The sequence below is a fragment of the Camelus ferus genome, chromosome 21 (genome assembly GCF_009834535.1).
Source record: "Camelus ferus isolate YT-003-E chromosome 21, BCGSAC_Cfer_1.0, whole genome shotgun sequence".
NCBI classification, from domain to species: Eukaryota; Metazoa; Chordata; class Mammalia; order Artiodactyla; family Camelidae; genus Camelus; species Camelus ferus.
In genome coordinates, this window is record NC_045716.1 from 28,010,362 (window position 1) to 28,031,060 (window position 20,699).

The 20,699-nt window shown below is 48.5% G+C and overlaps 1 protein-coding gene across 1 annotated transcript; it reads right to left on the bottom strand.

Moving 5' to 3' along the window:
- Nucleotides 1-1,781: 1,781 nt before the first annotated feature.
- Nucleotides 1,782-20,688, bottom strand: C21H16orf95 (chromosome 21 C16orf95 homolog). The gene is made up of 8 exons (XM_032464515.1): nt 20,445-20,688; nt 15,444-18,110; nt 13,974-14,028; nt 13,056-13,196; nt 7,744-7,890; nt 6,880-6,916; nt 4,002-4,212; nt 1,782-1,987 (listed from the first exon to the last, which is right to left on the bottom strand). The coding sequence occupies exons 4-8, from the start codon at nt 13,194-13,196 to the stop codon at nt 1,969-1,971; spliced, it is 555 nt and encodes a 184-aa protein (XP_032320406.1). The 5' UTR covers nt 13,974-14,028; nt 15,444-18,110; nt 20,445-20,688; the 3' UTR covers nt 1,782-1,968.
- Between the last annotated feature and the right edge of the window lie 11 nt (nt 20,689-20,699).

Genomic DNA, 20,699 nt, shown 5'->3' on the forward strand with positions numbered 1-20,699 from the left:
AAACTACTGCTTTTTAAATTAAACTTTTATTTTGAGATAATTGTTGACTTACATGCACTTATAAGAAGTAACACAAAGAGATCCTATGTTCCCCTTTATCCAGTTTGCCCCAGTTGGTAACGTCTTGCAAAACTATAGTCCAATATCACAGCCAGAACATTGGTAAAGTCAAGATGCAGGATATTTCTATCACCACGAGGCTGCCTGCCTCATGCTGCCCTTGTACAGCCACACCCCTGTCTCTCCCACCTCACCCCTTCCTGAACCCTTGGCAACCACAAATCTGTTCTCCATTTCTATAATTTTATCATTTCAGGAATGTTATGTGGGACAACTGGATATCCACATGCAAAAGAATTTGAACCCAGACCCCTATCTCACACCATATACAGATATTAACTCAAAACACATCAAAGACCTAAATGTAAGAGCTAAACTATAAATCTTAGGGGAGAAAACATAGGTAAATCTTTGTGACCTTGGATTAGTCAATGATTTCTTAGATATGACCATATATCCTAAAGCACAAGCAACCTAAGAAATAATTAAAAGTTGGATTTCATCAAAATTCAAAACTTTTGTACTTCAAAGAACATCATCAAGAAAAGGAAAGGGCAACCAGCAGAACAGTAGAAAATATTTGCAAAATATCTGATATCCTGCATACATACAGAACACAAACTCAACAATGACACAAAAAAACTAGATAACCAACTAAAATACAGGCAATGCGTCTGAATAAACATTTCTGCAAGGATCTACAAATGGCCGATGAGCACATGGAAATATGTTCAGTGTCACTGGTCATCAAAAAACGCAAATCAAAACCACAGCGAGGTACTACTTCACGCCCACAAGGGCTAACATCAAACAAGCGTTGCCAAGGATATCGAAAAATCAAAAGGCTCACACCTTGCTGGTGGGAATGTGAAACATAACATGGTGCACAGTCTTCCTTCCACCATGCAGAACTGAGGCAGCTTCTCAAAGCATTAAAGAGAGTCACCACATGGCCCAGCACTCCGTACACACCCGAGAAAAATGAGCACATGCTGACACAGAAACGCATACACATATGCTCACAGCAGCATTGTTCATGACAGCCAGAAAGTGGGAGCAACCCAATACCCACCAACTGACGAGAGGATAAGCAAGATGCAGTACATCCCTATAATGCAATCACTATTATTCAGCCATAAAAAGGAACGAAGTACTGACATGCTACAATGTGAGTGAAGCTTAAAAACATTATTCTAAATGAAAAAAAAAAAACAGATACAACGGACAAATATATGATTCCATTTATATGAAATGTCCAGAATAGAAAAAGTGAGAAAGTAGGGTAGTGGTTTCCAAGGGTGGGGAGAGAATGGACGGAAGAGTGACTGCTTAATAGGTAAAGGGTTTCTTTTGGGGGTGAAAAGGTCTGGAATTGGATAGTAGTGATGATTGCACAACATTATAAATATACTAAAACCCACAAAATCGTATACTGTAAAAAAAGTGAACTTTATGGTATGTAAATGATATCTCAGTTTAAAAAAATTCAAACCACATACAATTTTATGCTACTTAAAATGAGACCATTTCAGGATCCTCGTCCAGAGGGTTTGCTGTCCTTGCAGAGGAAAGAGAAACTCAAACAGGGACTCAGAGGTAGAGAACAGGTCCTTCTTTTATGAAGGAAAATCAGAGGTTATCATTTTAAAAGCGACCACTTTAAGAGTTTCACAAATAACATTTATTGAACGTATTCATAACGGATTCTCACCCTCATTCACAGCAACTCTACTACAACTAAGAAACACCTTACAATAAATAATTCAGATTGTCTCTTGGCTGTGAATTATATGATCTGAGAAAACAGTGGTTAATACAGACTCCTCCTGATTTGATAGCTTTTGTTAAAGACCTTGAGTATGACTGACATTTTGTTGATATTCTTGACAGCAGCTGAAGATTCCAACTTCAAACCCAAAAAAACTGGCTAGAAAGCAAAGAAAAAGGCAATTACTAGGAGCTGCCCCCTAAATTGAAAGCACGCTGCCCCTGCAGGGTCTGTGCAGGAGGCGCTGTAAGGTGGAGGGTGGAGGCAGCCCCCCAGTGCAGCAGGATGTGCACTCGGTCCCTGAGGAGCCCAGGCAGGAAGCAGGGGCAGTGAGGAGACGCCAGGATTTAGTCTCCAGCGGTGAGACCTCAGATGAGGCCCTCAACCCCCAGAGCCCACTCTCCCCTTCCGGAACCGCAGGGAGAATCCCAGCTCTGCAGAACTGTGGAAGGAATGGAATGAAATGAAGGCTACAGCAAGTCCAGTCAAGGAGGCAAGTCCTTGACTCATCACTGCTCCTCAGGCTCCCTGTCAGGAAGGTTCAGAGCTCACCCACTATCCCAAGCCCGCTCAAGCTCTAGCAAGTCTCTGCCAGGCCAGCAGATGGGCCAGCAACTTCTCCTGTACAAGCTGGTCATGTACTTTGGGGGATCTCACAGGGCACCCCACATACACCTCAGGCAGGTAAGGTATTTCTCCTGAACAGCTAGTTAGTGCCTGACCTCGGCCCCAAGTGCCTGGCTCAGAAGCAAACACCTCCTATAAAAGCATTAGCAATCTTTCTCTGGCCCACTTGGCCCATCCACTTCACACACACCAACTATAGTCAAGTTTCTTTCTTTGCTCTTTCCAGAGTGGGAACCAGGGAGTTCAACTAAATTTGACATCGAGTTGGCAAACATAAAAAGAAAGATGAAACTTCAAGAAAAACAAAGAAGGAAATCTCACAATGTTGCCCCACTCAGGTTCACAGACCACACAAAGTTAACAGAGCCCTGCCTGGCCCCTTCTGGCAACTCTCCCTAGAGAAGTTGCAACCCAGGTCCATGTAGGCACTCATCCATCATCGTCTGGGAGTCAGGGAGACACCAGGGCCCAATACTAGGAGAATGGACAAGAAGGATGCAAGGGGAGGGGCTTCCACTTCCAGGCAAGATGGAGTGACAAAGAGCTACCCTCCTGCCATGAACAGCAGAAACCCAGGCAAAAGATGTCTGCAACTATTTTCAGATAATGGACATTTTCTAGAATATTCCTCTTACAACTGTGTGGAGGAGACAGACAATTAAAAAGCAAACAAATCAATATACATAAATTCTAATTGTGCACATTCATATATTGGTATAAATTTGCATATACTGGTGTGTGCACGTCTGCATGTATTTAATTAGAGGTGTGATGAAACTGAGGAAGAAGGGGCTGGATGGGGGCAAGGGTTGGGGAGAATGGGTGAACTGGGGCAGAGGTGTTTAGAGGAGAGGAAGGAGGAGAGCCTTTTCTGGATACTAAAGCAAGCAGCCAGGCAAAGGGAGGCCCTGCCATGAACCCTGGTCACCCTGGAGGCTTCCTGGTGGGAGGAGGGGTGGCTGAGAGGTATCCCAGGTAAGACGCACAGGGCCTGGGCAAGGCTGGTGGGTCCGAGGCTGGAGGAGCTGCTCTTTCAATGTGCAGCCTCTATGGCTGTGGCTGGGCTTGGGGAGAGGCAGCAGGTCCCCACCACCAAGGGTGAGCTCAAGCCCCAGAGCTGACTGGGCAAGCTGGCTTAAGACCCACTTCTAACTCCAACACAACAGAAATTAGCGGAAATTAGAACCAGTGATCTTTCGGGGACAGGGGGATTTGAGAACTTGGGAACAGGGAAGAGGTGAGATAATAAAGGTGAGCGGCCCTGAGATGCCCCACTTCCCCACCACCGGTCCTAGCCCCAGCATCTCTGGATTGCTCTTCCTTTGCCTTTTCCGGAAGAAGATACCTGTTTCGGGTATGAACAAGAATCCAGACGCTGGTAACAACGTGACAGAAATCACAGCCATGCCCATCTCTCACCCTCGGGTGAGCGACTACCAAGTTCTCCCACATCTTCAACTCAACTAAACCCCACCAGCCCCTGGGTGAAACAGCCTGCGAGTGAGAGAAGCCCAAGGCCAGCACTGCCCCACCCGCACCTGCTCACCGGATGGCCACCATGACCCTCAGGAGGGCCTGGAGGAGGGTCAGGAGGCTGAGGCTGAGGGGCAGGAGGGAGGCCAGGGGCCCTGCTGGCTGCCCCAAGACCACCGGCTCAGCCTGGTGAAGGGCCTGGAGCTTCTGCCACTTGAGGAAACGGCGCCCTTCGCCGTAGATCCGCCAGCAGTAGTACCTGGAGCACGCTTCCAGGGGGTTTTCTAGGCAGAGAAAGAGAGTCAGGGCCCTGCAGTGAGTGGGGACAGGGTATTCCTGAGTCTGCACTGTGAGAGAGCCCTCCAGAACACAGGGCAAGGAAACCAGGTATCCAGCAAGGCAGGTCACAGCCATCGGGTGTGGGCGCTAATGCAGCGCCTATCGAGATGGAGAGAGCACTGCTGTTTGTTTCTGGGGTGATCAGGAGGCCTCATGGCTGTGTTTTCTGAGTCTTTATAATATAGAGCTGACTACTGAAATATTTTGGATGAAAGGATACAGTATTTAGCTGGGATTTGTTCCACACTAATCTTTTTCTTTTTCCGTTTTCTTTTTTTTTTTTTTTTTTTTCTTTTTTGGAGGGAACGGATGGGGTGGGTGAAGTGCAGATGAAACCACATTAGGTTTGGCCAGGAGCTGATCATGACTGAAGCTGAGTGATGGGAACGTGGGCTTTAGAGGAATATTTGAAGTTTCCCATAATAAGAAATTAACAACAGCCACCACCACAAATGGAATTCCAACATTTCCATCTCCTTGACAATCTTTAGCTTTTTTGAGACCTGCTTTGGTCACATGTGACCCTCCTGACATTGTATCTTTTATTTATTTTTATTATGCTATTAATATGCTACTACTATAAAACACACACTCTAATTATACTAATATAAAATACATTTTCCTTATAAAAATTCTACCACAAAAACATTGAGAAGAAAAGCACATAAGCCCCCTCTTTACAAGGTATATACAAAATCAGACACATGGATTTTCTCTTTAAAATGGAAATCAGCTGGATTTGAGGCCAAGGGAAACATCTCATATTTTTAAATCACTCTGTACGAAGCTCCGCTCGAGGAGAGAAGGATCCTAACCCTCCTGGCAGCAGTGAGACTTGCACTCTCAGTCCTATCCTGTGAACGCCTTCCGGCTTGAATGGGTTTGAGGATTGAAACACTATCAACAAAAATCGACTGAACTATAAAACAATGGCTGGAGTAAAAATTAAAATTGGTTTTTAACAACATATCAATGGATGCATGATTTAAAAATAAACTGATCTTTTAGACTTCCTTAAAAATGTGGACTATTCAAAGCCAAAAACAACCAATAAAAATAAACCCATAAATCTGTGATTATACAGTTAGGAGTTTCTCTGATGGTTCTCATCCAATTGCCTAGAGTTTTTTCAATAAAGTGATTTCTGGCTCTTCTACCTAAAACTTGAGCCAGGGTACTGCTTTCTGTCTCGTTCATTATGCACCCCACCAAGAGTGGGGCCTCTTTGCGGGGCCTGACCTGCCCCCTTTCCCACACACCACCAACCTTTGTCTACACCCAAACAGGGCTTTCATTTTTCAATTAAATAGGACATTAAATGGAGTCCTATTGCATGGGCTACAGCGACTTATTTTTCTACATTGCAATGTCTCAGAGGGTCCATTTTGTTGTCTAAGTAGCTGGTGCCACATTTCAAACACACCCCCACTAATGTTCATCCTCCCACTGAGAGACACTTAAGTTGCTTCCAGTTTTTTGCCAAGGAAATCACTGCTGCAGAGAGACATGCATGTAGGAGTGTCTAACTATTACCCAGACGTGGACTTGGATTAAAAATTGTGTACATTATAAAATTTCACAGATACCTCCAATCCTCCTACCAAAGGCTGTAACAACTCGTGCTCCTCCTATTTGTGCTACTTTTAAAATCAGGAAAAAGTTACATATGTTTTGCATAAGAGGTGGGCGAGTCAGGTGGCAACCGAGCATTTCCCAAGCGCTCTCCCGCCCGGCTGCACGCCCGTGGCTCTGGGCAGGCCGCTTAAATCACCTGCTCATGACGGGAACCTCAGGTCAGTCAACCAACCTTTCGGTGTCCGTCCAGTTGCTCCTTCACAGATTCCATCAAAGGGACTCACAGTGCAGTGTGGCCCCAGTATGGAAAGGGGAAGGTATAATATGAGGCCACAAAACACATCCACTCCTTTGCTCACACACAATGCAGAGAAAGCAGAATTAGCCATCAGTGAGGGAAAGCACCTCCACTAATTTCAGAGACAACGAAAGTAAAGATGGGGGTGGAGACATTACCTCCTGCTACACTGTGATGTAAGCACGTGAGTACATGCATTCACCGGCCACAAATATGGATATGTGAACACACCTTGTCATCCATATGTACTGCATTGTGAACATACGAACATGAGTATATGCTCTGCCTGCCATGAACATGAGAATGTATAAGTATATTGTATGATGACTACATGCATAAATAGTGTCATGAACATGTGTCATGAATATACGAGTGTAAACACATGTACTATGTAAACATATGTACTATGTCATATGTATTCATGTACAAATCACACACACAGATTACGAATTTAGAAGATTAGAGTGTAAAAGACATTTCAGATACTATCTAACCCCAGGCTGGAAATTGGCTTCATCTTGAGAGCCACTGTTGAAAACTGGTAAGAGTCTGAGGCTTCTCTGGGTTCACTGGGAAGAGATGGGGGTGATTAATGATGGCTGCAGGGTGTACGGGTGGGAGAAGTGGTATGCGTGCCAGTCTACGGCCCTCTCTGTCTCCCCATCCCCATCATGATGTTCATGAGACCCTGCCTTCCTTGGGGAGAAGGAGGGGATGAGACAAGTGTGCACTGAGTTACCTGGGATGCCTTTAAAACTCTGCTGCCTTTTCACCACCTACAAGATAAGAATGTGGGCAAATGTGTCAGACTCAGTGATTCACCAAGAGGGGGGCCCAGTGATGTGACCTGGAAACCCCCCAAAAAGGGTCCATGACAGCTCAAAATGCAAGTCATGGTGTCCTTTTAAAAGGCCGCTGGATCTTAATTCTGGGGACAGTTTGCTACTTGATGACAGAAAACCAGTGGCTGGAATATGGGTAAAGGCAGAAAGAAGCCTCTAACTCCAGGATACTCAGAAACCGCAGGAGAGAAGGGGCCCTGGGGCTGAGTTGGGCTGGGCTTGACCGACCACCCTCCCATAGTCACTGACTTACAATCACTGACCTGGAACCCAGAACAGTGGAGGTAACCAGAGAGAGCCAAAGAGCAAGGAAAGACACTCGGGGGATGATCCTTCCCAGCCCCCAGCACCCTCCCTCCACGCCTGGGGCTACAAGTGCTGGAGGCTCAGATAGGCAGAGAGAGCTGGTGGAGGAAGGTAGGGGGAGGCAAGGAGAGGGAGGATCAGGTAGGAAGGAAGAGGGAGAGAGGAGAGTGAGGTGGAGGAGAAGAGGGAGGAGAAGGAGGCAGGAGAGGAGAGGAGGGCACAAGAGATGGTGGGAAAGGTAGCAACAGCAGTGTGCCCCACCGTTCCCAACACCACCAGGACACCTGAGCTGGCCCTCCTGCACTCTGCTGCCCTGGGCCATGGCTTCCAGAGGACCCCTACACAGTAATTGAGGTTACTGTGGGGAAAGAACCCAGAGCCCTTCCCCCTCGTTTCTAGTCCCCCCACAGCCCACCCCTCTCAGGCCTTGCTGCCCATGCGAGCCTCCCTCTTACCTTCTTGTGAGACCTCAGGACCTGGGGCACCCAGTAGGGCATCATGGCCTGATCCCTAGGCATCGGGAGGCGGCCCCCAAAGCGGTGGCATGGGCAGGGGCATGCCCTGGTGGTTTGGGGGACATAAAACCGGACCATCTTTTGGATCTAACAGAGGAAGGGAAGAGAAGGTCCAAAGGGGGATGGAGCCACAGCCCAGACAACCTTAGCCTCAGGGACGGGGCCCTGGAGAGCCCCTCTCCCAAACCCCTCCCACAGCACACCCACCCCCTGGCTGAGGGAGAATGGTCACCCCTTCATGATATCTCCAGGGGTGGCTGGCACCCTCATTACCCACCATCTACACCTGTGCAGTGGACCACATTGTGCTGTGGGTTGGAGTTGTGAGACCCTAGCTCTATTCTGAGCCTGGCAGCTACCAGGAGCAGACCCTGGGCACATTTAGCCTCTCTGAGCCTCAGTATTCTCAGCTAAAGAGAGGGCTCTGCCTGCATCTTGAAACGTCAGTCAGAGTCTGAAAAGAATAGTCTTTGGTCCAGCAATTCCACTCCTGGGACTGTATTCCAGGAGGACATGTGTGCGTTTGCTCAAGAACACTCAGTACAGCATCAACTGTAGTGACCGGACAACCTGGAATGCCCATAATAAGGGACAATAAATGAGTCATGGGAACAGGCAGAATGGGCAGTCTTTAGAAAGAATGAGGCAGACCTGTCTTTCCTGACAAAGAATGAACACAGAGATGTGGTATTAAGTGGGAAATGTAGCATTATGAGTACACCATCCTACCATTTACATTAAAAAAAAAATGTGTGTGCAACGTTGCTTGTATGTGAATTGTGGTGAGTCAGACCCTTGCCCCAGTTCCTCACCCCTCCCCATAGCCTCACCCTTTGCTCCGCAATTCAGTTCCATCCAGTGGAGCAACAGGGTAGACCCCACACCTCAACTCTGGTCAGACTATGCACTGGGTTCAGCAGCTGGATCTGGGACGGGCTGAAGGGACTTGCAGGTTTCCAGCTGCTCTCATATCTCAGCCATGGCCACAGAAGACAGCGCCTGAGCCCAAAGATCAGGGGTACGCGGGGCTGAGCCACCCAACAGAGCCCCTCAGACACATGAACAATCTCAGTGACTGTTGTTTCAAAGCCAGGTGTTTAAGGTGACTTGCACCTTCCTAGCAAAAGAACACATGCCTGGAAAACCTCCAGGTCAGCTGAGGAAGCCTTTGGGGGAAGGGTGGGTTGGAGGGAGAGGTATGTACACCATCTCCCCACTGTACTGTGGGAATTTCCAACCATGTGCTCGTGGCACACATTATAAAACATAATCAAAACTACTTCTGAGTGGCTGCTGGGACTTCCCGAGGCTGAGAGAGAACTGAACTGGACCATGCATGTAAGGTGTGTGGCAAAGCACAAACATTGCCATGGGGGAAGGAGCTCGGGGGGCCCCAGGGTTCCTCTAGAGGAGGTGAGACAAGGCCTGGAGACATGGGAACCTCCCTGTACCGAGGCCCCTCACCACCACAGCACAGGACACCTCTTGCCAGGGACCCTTTGCCCAGCAGGATAAGGACACTCTGGCCACTTGTACCCAGACTGCCTGCACCTGCTGGGCTCATTCTCTGTGGCAGGCACTGCGCTAGAAGCAACAAGACCCCGTCCTGCCCACAGAAGCTCACTGCACAGCACTGGGAAAGAAGAAAGGCCAGGACGTGGGGATCTGGGAGAACATTCAGGGCAGAGGGGCTGTCTGAAAAAGTGTCACTGAGCCAGGTAAGAGGACTGGCTGGGTGGAGAAGTGGGGGAGCAATTCGTGCCTGTTGAGATCCCCAAGGGCGCAGGCAACAGGACTACCAGGGCGGACCCAATAGGTCACCCACACAGCAATCATTCCCCATCTTGTTTAAAAAAAAAAAATGTTGCTCACGAAGCAAAATGCCCAGGCCCAGGGATCAGCACAAGCCAGTCCAGGCTTTGCCAGGGGAAGGGTCCAGCAGGAACAAAGAGATGAAGAGAGAAGTCAGCAGAGGCTTCTGGGAATGTTTTACCCCTGATAAGAAAGAGAGGGTAGCAGAGTAAGCCTTAGATGCCCACATGTAAAAAGGACTCAGAAAGCCTCACTTTCTGCCATGTGCATCACGGTGTAAGACAGGGACCTGCAGCCACCATCTAGAAACACTGGAGAGGACAGTGCAAACGCCGAGCAGAAGGGTGAAACAAACCTAGGTCCCAGAAGGCATCATAAAGCCGTGCCATAAAACCAATCCTGGAAGAATCCTCTCTGTACCAAAGATCCGGGTTGAACCCACTGTGGGTCAGTTTTTTGTTACTTGCTCCTGACACTTCCCCTGGGATGGAACAGGAGCCCAAGGGGCAAATAGAAGGGTGAAATGGAGTTCCAGGCAGGGCCAAGGTCCAGAAGGGCACCAGGAGTTGTCAGGGAGTTTGGTCCACATTCTGAGGGAAATGAAGCTTCATGGGAAAGTGACAGGACCAGAACCACAGTTTAAAAGCTCACCAGCTACAGATCAGAAAATGGACAGTAAAAGCGAAAGAGGATGGAGGCAGGGGGACCAGCTGGGAGGCTGGGCAGTATTCCTGGGGAGACTAGGCACTTTGACTTCTGTATTTCTTCCATCCTCCCTCCTGATGCCCAGCAGCAAAACTCAGTGGGAAAAGTCCTAGAATCAGAGCCAGAGACCTGGATTCTAATCCCTGATCTGCTACAGACTGACTGTGTGACCTTGGACGAGTCCTTGTCCCTCTCTGGACATCTCCATTTACATATATATATATATAAATAATTTTTTGTATATATATATATATCTTCATTATCTATTCAACTACTGATGTGCACTTAGGATGCTTCCATATCTTGGCAATTATAAATAATGTTGCTGTTAATAGCAGGGTGTATGTATCTTTTTGAGTTAATTCTTATTTTGTGGTTGGCTTTATTCCTTTGATAACTATGTAAGTTTAAAAAGCTAAAGCTCTAAACGTTCTTAGAAACAATGAACAGTACATATATGTAAATTAAAAAATATATGTGCAGTAGAAAAAAAAAAGATCTATGAAGCCATAAAAGACATAGAAGAAACTAAAAAGGCATATTACTAAATGAAAGAAGCCAGTCTAAAAAGGCTACAAACTGTATGATTCCAACCAAATGACATTCTGGAAAAGGCAAAGCTACAGAAACAATAAAAAGATCATGGTTTCCAAGGGTTTGGGGAGAGGAAGGGAGGGAAGAATGAATAGATGGAACACAAGGGATTTTTTTAGGGCAATGAAATTATTCTGCATGATACCATAGTGGTGACTACATGTCATTATGCATTCGTCAAAGCCCATAGAATGTACAACATCAAGAATGAACCCTAATGTAAACTTTGGACTTTGGTTGATAATAATGTGCCCATGTTGGTTCATCGGTTGTACCAAATATGCCACACCGATGAGGGATGTTGAGGGTAGGGGAGTATATATGTGTGGGTGGGGAGGGCTATGTGCAAGCTCTGTATTTTCTGCTCAATTCTGTTGTGAACCTGAAACTGCTCTAAAAGAATAAAGTCTTTTAAATAAAAAAAAAAAAAAGGAAAACAATGTTGGAGAACCAACACTACCTGATTTCCAGACTTTTTATAAAGCCACAGTAATCAAGACAGTGTGGTATTAGTATGAGGATAGACAATTAGATCAGCACAACAGAATACCAGACCAGAAACAGACCCACATGTATATGGACAACTGGTTTTTGACAAAAGCGCAAAGGCAAGTCAGCGGAGAAAGGATGGGCTTTAAAATATATGGTGTTAGAACAACTGGACATCCACGTGTAAAAAAAATGAATTTCAATCCAAACTTTGCACCATATACAAAAACTGACTTAAAATGGACTACAAACCTAAATATAAAATGTAAACTATGAAAATTCCAGAAGAAAGCACAGAAGAAACCTTTCTGACCTTGGGTTAGGCAAAGATTTCTTATAAATGTTTAGAAAGCATGATCCACTGCTGCGCTGGGGACAGGCACACCAAAGCAAAATCCAGAAAAGACTGAGTTGATAAATTGGACTTCATCAAAATTTAAAACTTCTGCTCTTTGAAAGATACTGATAAGAGAATTAATAGACAAGCCAAAGACATAGAGAAAACACTTGCAAACTGAATATCTGATAAAGAACTTGTATCCAGAATATACAAAGAATTCTCAAAACTCACCAAAAAAAAAAAAAAAAAAGCAACCCAATTTTCTTAAATGGGCAAAATACTTGAATAGACATAAATCAAGACAAGCAGATGGCAAAAGCATATGAAGAGATGCTCAACATCATTAGTCATTATGAAAATACAAATTAAAAACCACAATGAAATACATACCTATTAAGATGGCCAAACTTTAAGACTGACCAAACCAAGTGTTAGTGAAGATGTGGAGGAACTGGAACTTTATACATTGCTCATGAGATTGTAAAATGGTACAACCACTTTGGAAAACAGTTGACAGTTTCTTTAAAAGTTAAACATATACCTACCGTAAGATGCAGCAATTCCTTTCCTAGGTATTTGCCCGAGAAAAATGAAGACATGTTCACACAAAGATTTGTACACAAATGTTCATAGCAGCTTTATTTGTGAAGACAAAATAGACAAAACTGGAAATAATCCAAATATCTTTCACTGGATGGATGGATAACTGTCATCTATCCATATAATGACACACTACTCAGCAGTAAAAAGGAATGAACTATCAATGCACACAACCACGTGGATAAATCTCAAAAATAACCATGCTAAGTGAAATAAGCCAGACAAAAAGCATACTGTATAATTCCATTTATACAAAATTCAAGGAAATGTAAACAAATCTATAGTGACAGAAACAGATCAGCAATTACCTGGGGACTGCAGGGCAGAGAGTGTTGAGTGGAATTACAAAAGGGCACAAGGAAAAAAATGAAGAAATTTCTTACTTATCAAATAGAAAATGTAATTTTAAAAAGAACATCTTCAAAAGAGCAACAACATTTGTAATATAATAGTGAATAAATCTAATGATCTGCAAAACAAAAGGGCACAATGTGACCTTTTAGGGTTATGCACATGTACTGTACTACACCATTTTACACAAAAGACTTGAGCATCAAGGATTTGGGTATCCACAAGGTCCTAGAGCCAGCCCCCAACCCCGGGATACCTAGGGATGATTGTATTTTATGTCAGTTGTGGTGATGGTTTCATGGGTATATATAAATGTCAATCATATCCCCATAAATCTGAACCTCTGGTTCAAGTCACCTACCTGCTTTCGGGGTCTCAAGGACAGAGGGACCCAGTAAGGCAGCACTGCCTCAGCCCTGGGCACTGGCAGGTGGCCCCCAAATTTGGCCTGGCACTCACAGCAGATGAGCTCTTGGCGAACAGTGCTGGGGACGGGGCACATCTGAGCAAGAGCCAGAAAAGAGAATTGAACTTGATGTTGCATTAGTGATGTGAATCAAGGCACACTCTGGAATAGTAAATCCGTGCTCAGAGGAAACAAGGTTGAGACAAGGCATCCAGGGGAAGAGGCAGGGACAGGGACAGGGACAGGGGCCTCAACTCCTGCCACTCACAATGAGGTAGGTTATCATGGCCTGCCCTAAAACCCTCCAAAGTCACGTAGTGGGGGACCAGCAGAGCCTACAGACCATGTGTGCTAGGATTTGTGACCACTTACAGACATATTACCATGAGCAAGTCTTAGGTTTCCCCACGAAAAATGGGGAAGTACAACCAACTCTAGTGGGGAAAAGATTGCTCTTTTTGTGGTTTTCTATGTCAGTCTGCTTACATAGTGCTCTATGTTTGCAAAGGTTTCTACATCAGCCCCATGTGATCCTCCCCAAACCCACAGGCAGGCAGGAAGGAGAGGAAAGCCATCCTCTCCAGGGGCAGATGGAGCTAACGCCCAAAGAATATATATGTTAAGGGGCAGTGTTGGTTCTCTCAGGCCTCCTAAATCCCTGTCTCGAGGTGTCATGAGGAACTGGGGTGTGGGGGAGGCAGTGGGGCACCCTACATAGAGATTTGGGGGCTTGGTGATGGCCCCGGCAACCACAGATCCCCTGTCTGAAACACCATCTCATGAGATGCTGCTTCTGGACCCACGTTCTCTGCTCTCCCTATGCCACAGGGCCATCAGGGTTTGGGCAAAGTAGTTGGCATTTGTTTTGCTTACCAAATGATCTGTGAGGCACACTTCTTTCCCAAAGGTTTGAAATGTGCTTCTTTTCCTAGAAAAGAACAGGAAGACTTAGAAAGTTCTGGGCCGTTTGTAAACTGGGACAGGGGTAATACGGTGAAGGCCTGGGCCAGCCTGACTCATCTCACTAAACCCCAAGGGTCATCATTCTGAGCCTAAGAGGGGGCAGGGGTGACAACAGAAGCAGGTATGTGCGTGCTCTCATGCTGAAGTCTGGGGGTTCCCAGATGCCAAGCTATATTGTGGAATCCTGCATCCCCAGACCTACTTGCTTCAGGCACACTCCAGCTAAACCTGTGCCAGGATCTTCGGGAAAGACAGGAACATTCCAAACTGCTGAGAACTTTCTGAAACATGGAGCTGCCAATCACACCTATGCTTTATCAGACACCCTGAGTTTACCTGGTATACTGAAGGAAAATATTGTCAAAACTAACACAATTTCTTGCACTATAAAAACCTGGGTACTTTGTTTCTGGGATGAAGAAGCACTTGGGGCTACACAGACTGTTACTCTTCCCCATTTTCCCCATAACAAATTGCTAGAATGTGGGCCACCGTGTGGAGAGTGTCCAGTGGGCATACATCAAATTCGAAGCAGAGCCCAGCTTCCCTGAGTGATGTTTAACATGGAAACAGTGAGAGAGAGTCACTGCAACAATCATTACTGCTGCTGTCTTATTACAAGAGCTTCAGGTCACGGAGCTCAACTCCCCCAGATGATCCTTGAAAACACAGAGGATGTGGGATGCTGCCCTGCACAGCATCCAAGCCCCCGACTGGTCACGACAGCACTGCTGTTTCCTTGGGGGTCCCACAGCCCCAGCCTGGAAGGGGAACCCAGCTTGTCTCAGAGATGGGCCTGGAATGGTGTCATAACCCTAGTCAGCCCAATGAAACTCATTCTGGGACTTCGTGTTGAAATTATTGGGAAAGGAAATATCCCTTTCTGTTGCAGTCGTAAGCCTCTGGAGGTCTTGGTGGTCATTCTGCCTCTGGGAGGGGAAGAAAGCAAAGCTGAAAGATGGAGACAAACAGTCCCTGACCACAGTTCTCGAGCACTGGACACAGTCATGCCTGACGACTTGCTCCTGACAATCTCAGTGAAAGAATGAACTGAACTTTTATGATGTAGGTGTGGTGTCTGCACTGTCTACCTGTAAAAACTACTGTGGGACGGGTGACTTGGGGGCCCCCCAGGTGACCCGGCGTCTGTTTTCCCTCAGGTGACCCGAGTTTGGGCCCCACAAGTGACCCGGGGACTGTTTTCCCTCAGGTGACCCGGGTTTGGGCTCCTCAGGTGACTCGGGGTCTGTTTTCCCTCAGGCGACCCGGGTTTGGGCCCCTCAGGCGACCCGGGTTCGGGCCCCCAGGTGACTCGGGGTCTGTTTCCCCTCAGGTGACCCGGCGCCGGGCCCAGCGTGTAGGACTCAGAGGTGCACTTGCCTGTCATGACGCGCTAGGGGTGAGTGCGTGCTGACAGACGGAATGGACACCCGAGAGCTCTGGGAAGGGCCCGCCGCGGCTCTACTAAGTCGTGGTGAAGGAGGTGACGATGTTCATGGCGTCGGCCATGACGAAAGTGAGGGCTGGCTCACGCGTGTCACTCCTCCCGAGGACCGGCCCCACCCACCGCCCTTCTAGGCCCGGGGCCCTTCCTCGACCTCTGAGGTCCCTCCTCTTCCGCCCGCTCGCCTCCCTAAGGCCCGCCCCTTCCTGCTGACAGCCTGCGGCGCGCCCCACCCCGCCCAGATAATTGGCCCTCTATCAGCCAATCAGGCCCTGCCTTTTAGGTATGTGCGCCGAGCCGGCGGATGATTGGGCGCTGGCTGCACGGAGCTCGGGCCGGCGGGTTAGTGGGTCGGGCCGCGCTCTGGAGTAGAGGGGATGTCGGGCTTGGCGCCCGCAACTGTCTTTCGGTTGTCCGGTCCCGGCGGTCCTGGGTGGGCGTTGGACCCGGAAGCCCTCCCTCCCGCGAGCCGGGGAAGCCCACTCACCATTTCCGACGGATGGGCCTGCCGGGCCGCAGGGCGCCCCAGCCGGGGTGTCTGTGTCCCTAGAAGGAGAGAAGGAGGTGGGACCCGCACCCCGGCCCGGGGCCGATCCGGGCACCGCAAGCATCTCGGTAGGACTGTGTCCCACGCGGTACCTGGGACGTCATTGTGTTTCTGACGTTCAGATTGAACTGAGCGTCCCGCAAGTCACTTTTTGAATCCGGCAGCCCTACCGATGGGCTCCCGTTGTGACGAGAGAATGTGCATTTCTCGAGCAGCCTGGAAGTTAAAAGTCCGTGGAATTCAAAACAGCTGCATCCAGAGGGTGCCGATACAGTTTTGAACCCTCTGGACTGTGTTACTCCCCTCAGCCTCCCCTTCCTCCGCCCTCACACATGCACTCTGGACAGTTACCAAAATGAAGACAGGGTGTTTGTCTTCACGTTTTAGTAAACCAAGTGCTTTCTGCCTCTCTGTTCTTAAAAGATTTTTTCTTGGAAACAAGCTTTTCAGTATTTTCATGCTAATTTTGATACTCTCAGTTAATATATCGATATTTGCCCAGATCTTTTTAAGCAGCCCTACCCGTGATGGGCCATACCTCCATGTGCTGCCCTAGCCTAGGAGAGGGCCCAGAGCTGAGGCTGGCTGTGCCCTTGGAGAGCTGGTGGCAGAGGTGGATTCTCGTCGTCACTCCTGCACGTGGTGAGGGTGGCAGGCTGTGGCAAGATGAGGCTGAGCAGGTGCTGATAAAAGCTTTTCTAAAACCCTGGGTGGGTGCAGGGAAGCGAGCAGAAAGGGCAACAGCAGCCTTGCCAGGGGCTGCAGGCAAGACTACCAGCTGAGGTTTCCAAAACACCAGCCCCTTGTTTCAGACTCTGGATTTCCCAAAGATGGGAACCTCCTCTCAGAGAAAAGAAAAGGAAAAGCCTGTCATCTGCTTCAAACGAGGACTTGCCCCCATAGCAGACAGCTATGGCTGACCCTCAGCGGTGTTTGGGGAGGTTGGGGATGAGGGCAGGTGGGGCAACTCTGGACTTGAGAAAGTTGGTCCCAGAGACAAAGGGCTTGGTGCCCACCATAGTGATGGATGTGGATGGGCAGACAGCCAAGGGCAGGGGTAGGGGTGAGTCCTACAGGAATGACACTGTCCTCAGGCACCCTGGCCACACAGCACTGCCCCAGCCAGCGGCTGGAGGCTGGCCACTCCCCACGTGTGAAGACACGTGTCCATATCCATATCTTGAGAACATTTCTGTAGAAGCGTGTATTACTAGTAACCCAGAAAAGAACAAAAAGTTGTGCTTTTGTTTTGAGGTTGACTTGTTATTTCAGGATAACCTTACTAACTGACCTGGAACAGGCAGAGAACAGGAGTTCAACAATTCTAAATCCTGTGGGTTACATGAAATCATAATTTTCAAATAAAATCTAAGTAAAAACTGTCATTTTTAAGTTCTCATGTCCCCCATCAGAGGACTTTTTGGGCCTCTGACGCTGAGCAGTCATCCTTTCCTGGCCCAAGGTGCACAGTGGTTTAGGTCAAGATCACACCAGGTGCCACCATTTTAACAGCCCTGGACACAGGACTCACTTTCTCACCCACACAGGGTGATGTGTTGGGTCCCCACGGGTGGACAGCATTCTGTCAACTCTGCTGTCCCCAGCCTTACCCTTTCCTCGTGGAATCACAGGCTTCATCATCACCCTCACCGACTGTGACACCTAGACTTCTCTCCTCAGTGGCTGTGACAGCAGCATCGTGGCCTCCCTTCCCTTTTTCAGTGTGAGCTCCTGCAATCTGCTGGGGGACACGGAACCACTGTCACCGTCCTCCACACGGAAATCAGAACACTATAAAAGGGCAAAGCCCAGCTGAGCCAGGCAGCCAGGCTAGGGGGGTTTATTGTTTCCAAATGCCTCTGTCATCGCCTCACCCCCACCCCTGCAGTACCAAGGACCCTGTTGTAGTGCTTCCCCTGAGATCACTGAAGCGTCCCCGAGAAGAGGCCTCCACACCGTGTCCCCCGTACCCATGGCGCCCTGGGAGAACTTGCCTTCCAATAGAACTGGAACACAGGGAACAGGAGAGATGCTCCATGGCGATGGGGCGGTCCACCTGGGCTCACACGCACATAGAACCACACAAATGCATACAGGACAGAGAATTAAAATCTCACAAGGAATATTAAGGGACACTGTCCAAAAAGGTGATGATGAAAAGAAGGCTGAGAAACTGCTGAAGGAAGGAAGCCGAACTAAAAAACCTATACACACTATGTGATTCCATTTATTTGACCTTCTGAAAAAGGCAGCGCTATGGGACTGGAGAACAGATCAGTGGTCTTGGAGGTGGGGGCTGGCTATGAAGGGGCAGCACCAGGGGCTTTGAGGGGGATGGAACATTCTGTATCTTGATTATGGTTCTTATTCACAGCTGTGTGTTGGTCAACTCAAAGAAATAGGCTCACGTTAAAAATTTACAAAAATTATATCTCAAAAAGCTAACCAAGAAAAAAAAGACAGCTCAGCTATTCCCACTGAAGTGCCAAGGACAGCTACGTCTGGGGTGGACCTCGGGTCTGCTCAGGCCTCTCTCCAAGGCTCCCCACGTGTGTCCTGGGTGGCCCACTGCCTCCTTCCCTCTGATTCAGCTCCCAGAGACGCACCTGTTCATCTCAGGGCCAGCAGAGCTGTCAGTCCTCCCTGCACTGCCAGAGAGGGTTTCATGCCCTGGAAGGAGTCAGAAAGGCAGACTTCCTTCGTGGATTTCAAGTCAAAATGGAAAAAGTCTGAAAACTTTACCCAAATGGCCTTTCTTTGTTCTTTTCACCTTGCTGGGGGGGGGGGGGGGTGTCCATGCACATGTGCAGTGACCCTAAGCACCCACTAGAGGTCGGGCTACAAAGGGACCAAGTCACAGGGCCCAGGACTGGCCCGGAGCAGGCGCCCCAGGCCTGCCACTGCGTGCAGGGCACAGGCCATGCGCAGTACCTTCAGGGGAGGCGGGGAAGGGGACTGAGCCACAACCCCTCTCAGCAGTCCAGGCCCAGCTGGATGGGAACATGAGGTACTTTTTAATTTAAGTATTTTGCATCCCAAAAGAAATTATAAAGGTTCAAAAACTGCTTAATGGAGAAGCAGCCCCCGACAGCCATCCCATCCCAGCCCCTGCCCCACCCGGAACACCTGGGCAGATGCCTGAGTGTGACCACAACTCCTCCCATCTCAGCTGCCATCTTCACCAGTCAGGGCATGGGGCTTAGATCAAACAAGATAAATGTTTTTCTTCAAGAGGGATATATGATCTCAAAGAACCACCCAAAGTAAAATTAGGCTAAAAAAGCAAAAGGTTCTGACCCCTTCACATGTTCTGGCTGGTCTCCCTGCGAGCACAGGAAGGACCCGGAGAGGGGACCCTCAGGGGTTGCTGCGAGTCATGGCCCTGCAGGCCAGCACGCTGTAAATGACAAAGAGCTCCATTCGGTTCCCACTCACAGTCTCAGGCAAACCGACTGCCTTGTGGCTTTCTTCTACTCTAAATAATTCTGAGAATGTACAGTCAAATTGCACTTCAGATCTCCCAAAAGTAAAGACAGAGAAGTCAGCCTTGGTCGGCACTGGGATGGACTATGAATTGGGGGTGAGGGTTGTATAAGAACATTCCCATAAGCGTTCTGAAAAGTCAGAACAAGAAAGCAGCTGCTTTCTCAGAGCAACAGCTCCACCCCTGGGCTTTCCCTACGGGAAGCAGGAGCGGAGGCCCAGCTAGCACGTGGCTAGTTAGTTAGACTGCCGTGCACCCTCCCGCCCTCTGCATTGGCCAGGGATGCAGGCACCAGGCACGGAGCAGCCTGGTGTTGGGGTAGGAGGAGCAGGGCAGCTGTGCCCATGAGCACCAGCCACAGTGAGCTGGACTGTCCCAGACCCAGGCGAGGCCAGGAAGGGAGGTACCAGTCTGGACCGAGGGAGGAAGGAGCTTGAAACCCTCCTGCAATGATGCCACCAAACCTGTTCACTCGGTATTAGACGCCGGAGGCCGACAGATCCAGGTATGGAGCCAGACCCCCATCAGATAGCCAGAAAAAAAGGTTATTTGCCCCAGCCTCACACCTAAAACATTCAGCCCCAAAACAGAAGACTCCCCAATGACCCGTGTTTGAAATCTCTAATCACATGACTTCCATCAACTGGAAGAGCACAGAGCATGCCCAGGTATGCAGAGGTGCGCTGAGACTTCCCCAACCTCACAGCAGCAAAGCGGCAATGAAAGTGGTGCCATGGAAACATCCAAAGACCCGTCGAGGGCCACCTGCCACCCCTAGACTAAGTCCCATGTGGGCGCAGCCAGTCCCTAACCTGGGTCATTGGGTTCCCCACTGAAACATGCTTTATCAAAATCCCAGTTGCCTTTAGGCCTTGGACAATGATGTCAACCGTTTTGAATCCTCACCTACGTTGAGCTCAGCAGTCGGAAGTTCCCCATGTGAGCTGGCTGACCATCTGCCACGAAAGGGAGTGGCTGGCACTGGGTTTCCACACAGAACCGCCACTGTCCACGCATCTCACCTACTGAACCGGAAACCAGAAGCCAGCTGAGCACAGGTCAGAGGGGGAGACCTCTGCTTGACCAGCTGTGCAGATGACAAGCCATTGCCCTTCACTGCTGCTGTCCTGCCTGGCACCACCCAGGCCACTGCCAGGTGGA

What these genes read in the sequence shown, in the direction of transcription:
- C21H16orf95 (XM_032464515.1), bottom strand. Translation starts at nt 13,196, where the DNA reads ATGTGCCCCGTCCCCAGCACTGTTCGCCAAGAGCTCATCTGCTGTGAG. An exon ending in CCTTGAGACCCCGAAAGCAG is followed by an intron (nt 7,891 to 13,055) that starts GTAGGTGACTTG and finishes TTCCTCTGTTAG; the next exon opens with ATCCAAAAGATGGTCCGGTT. An exon ending in TCCTGAGGTCTCACAAGAAG is followed by an intron (nt 6,917 to 7,743) that starts GTAAGAGGGAGG and finishes CTTATCTTGTAG; the next exon opens with GTGGTGAAAAGGCAGCAGAG.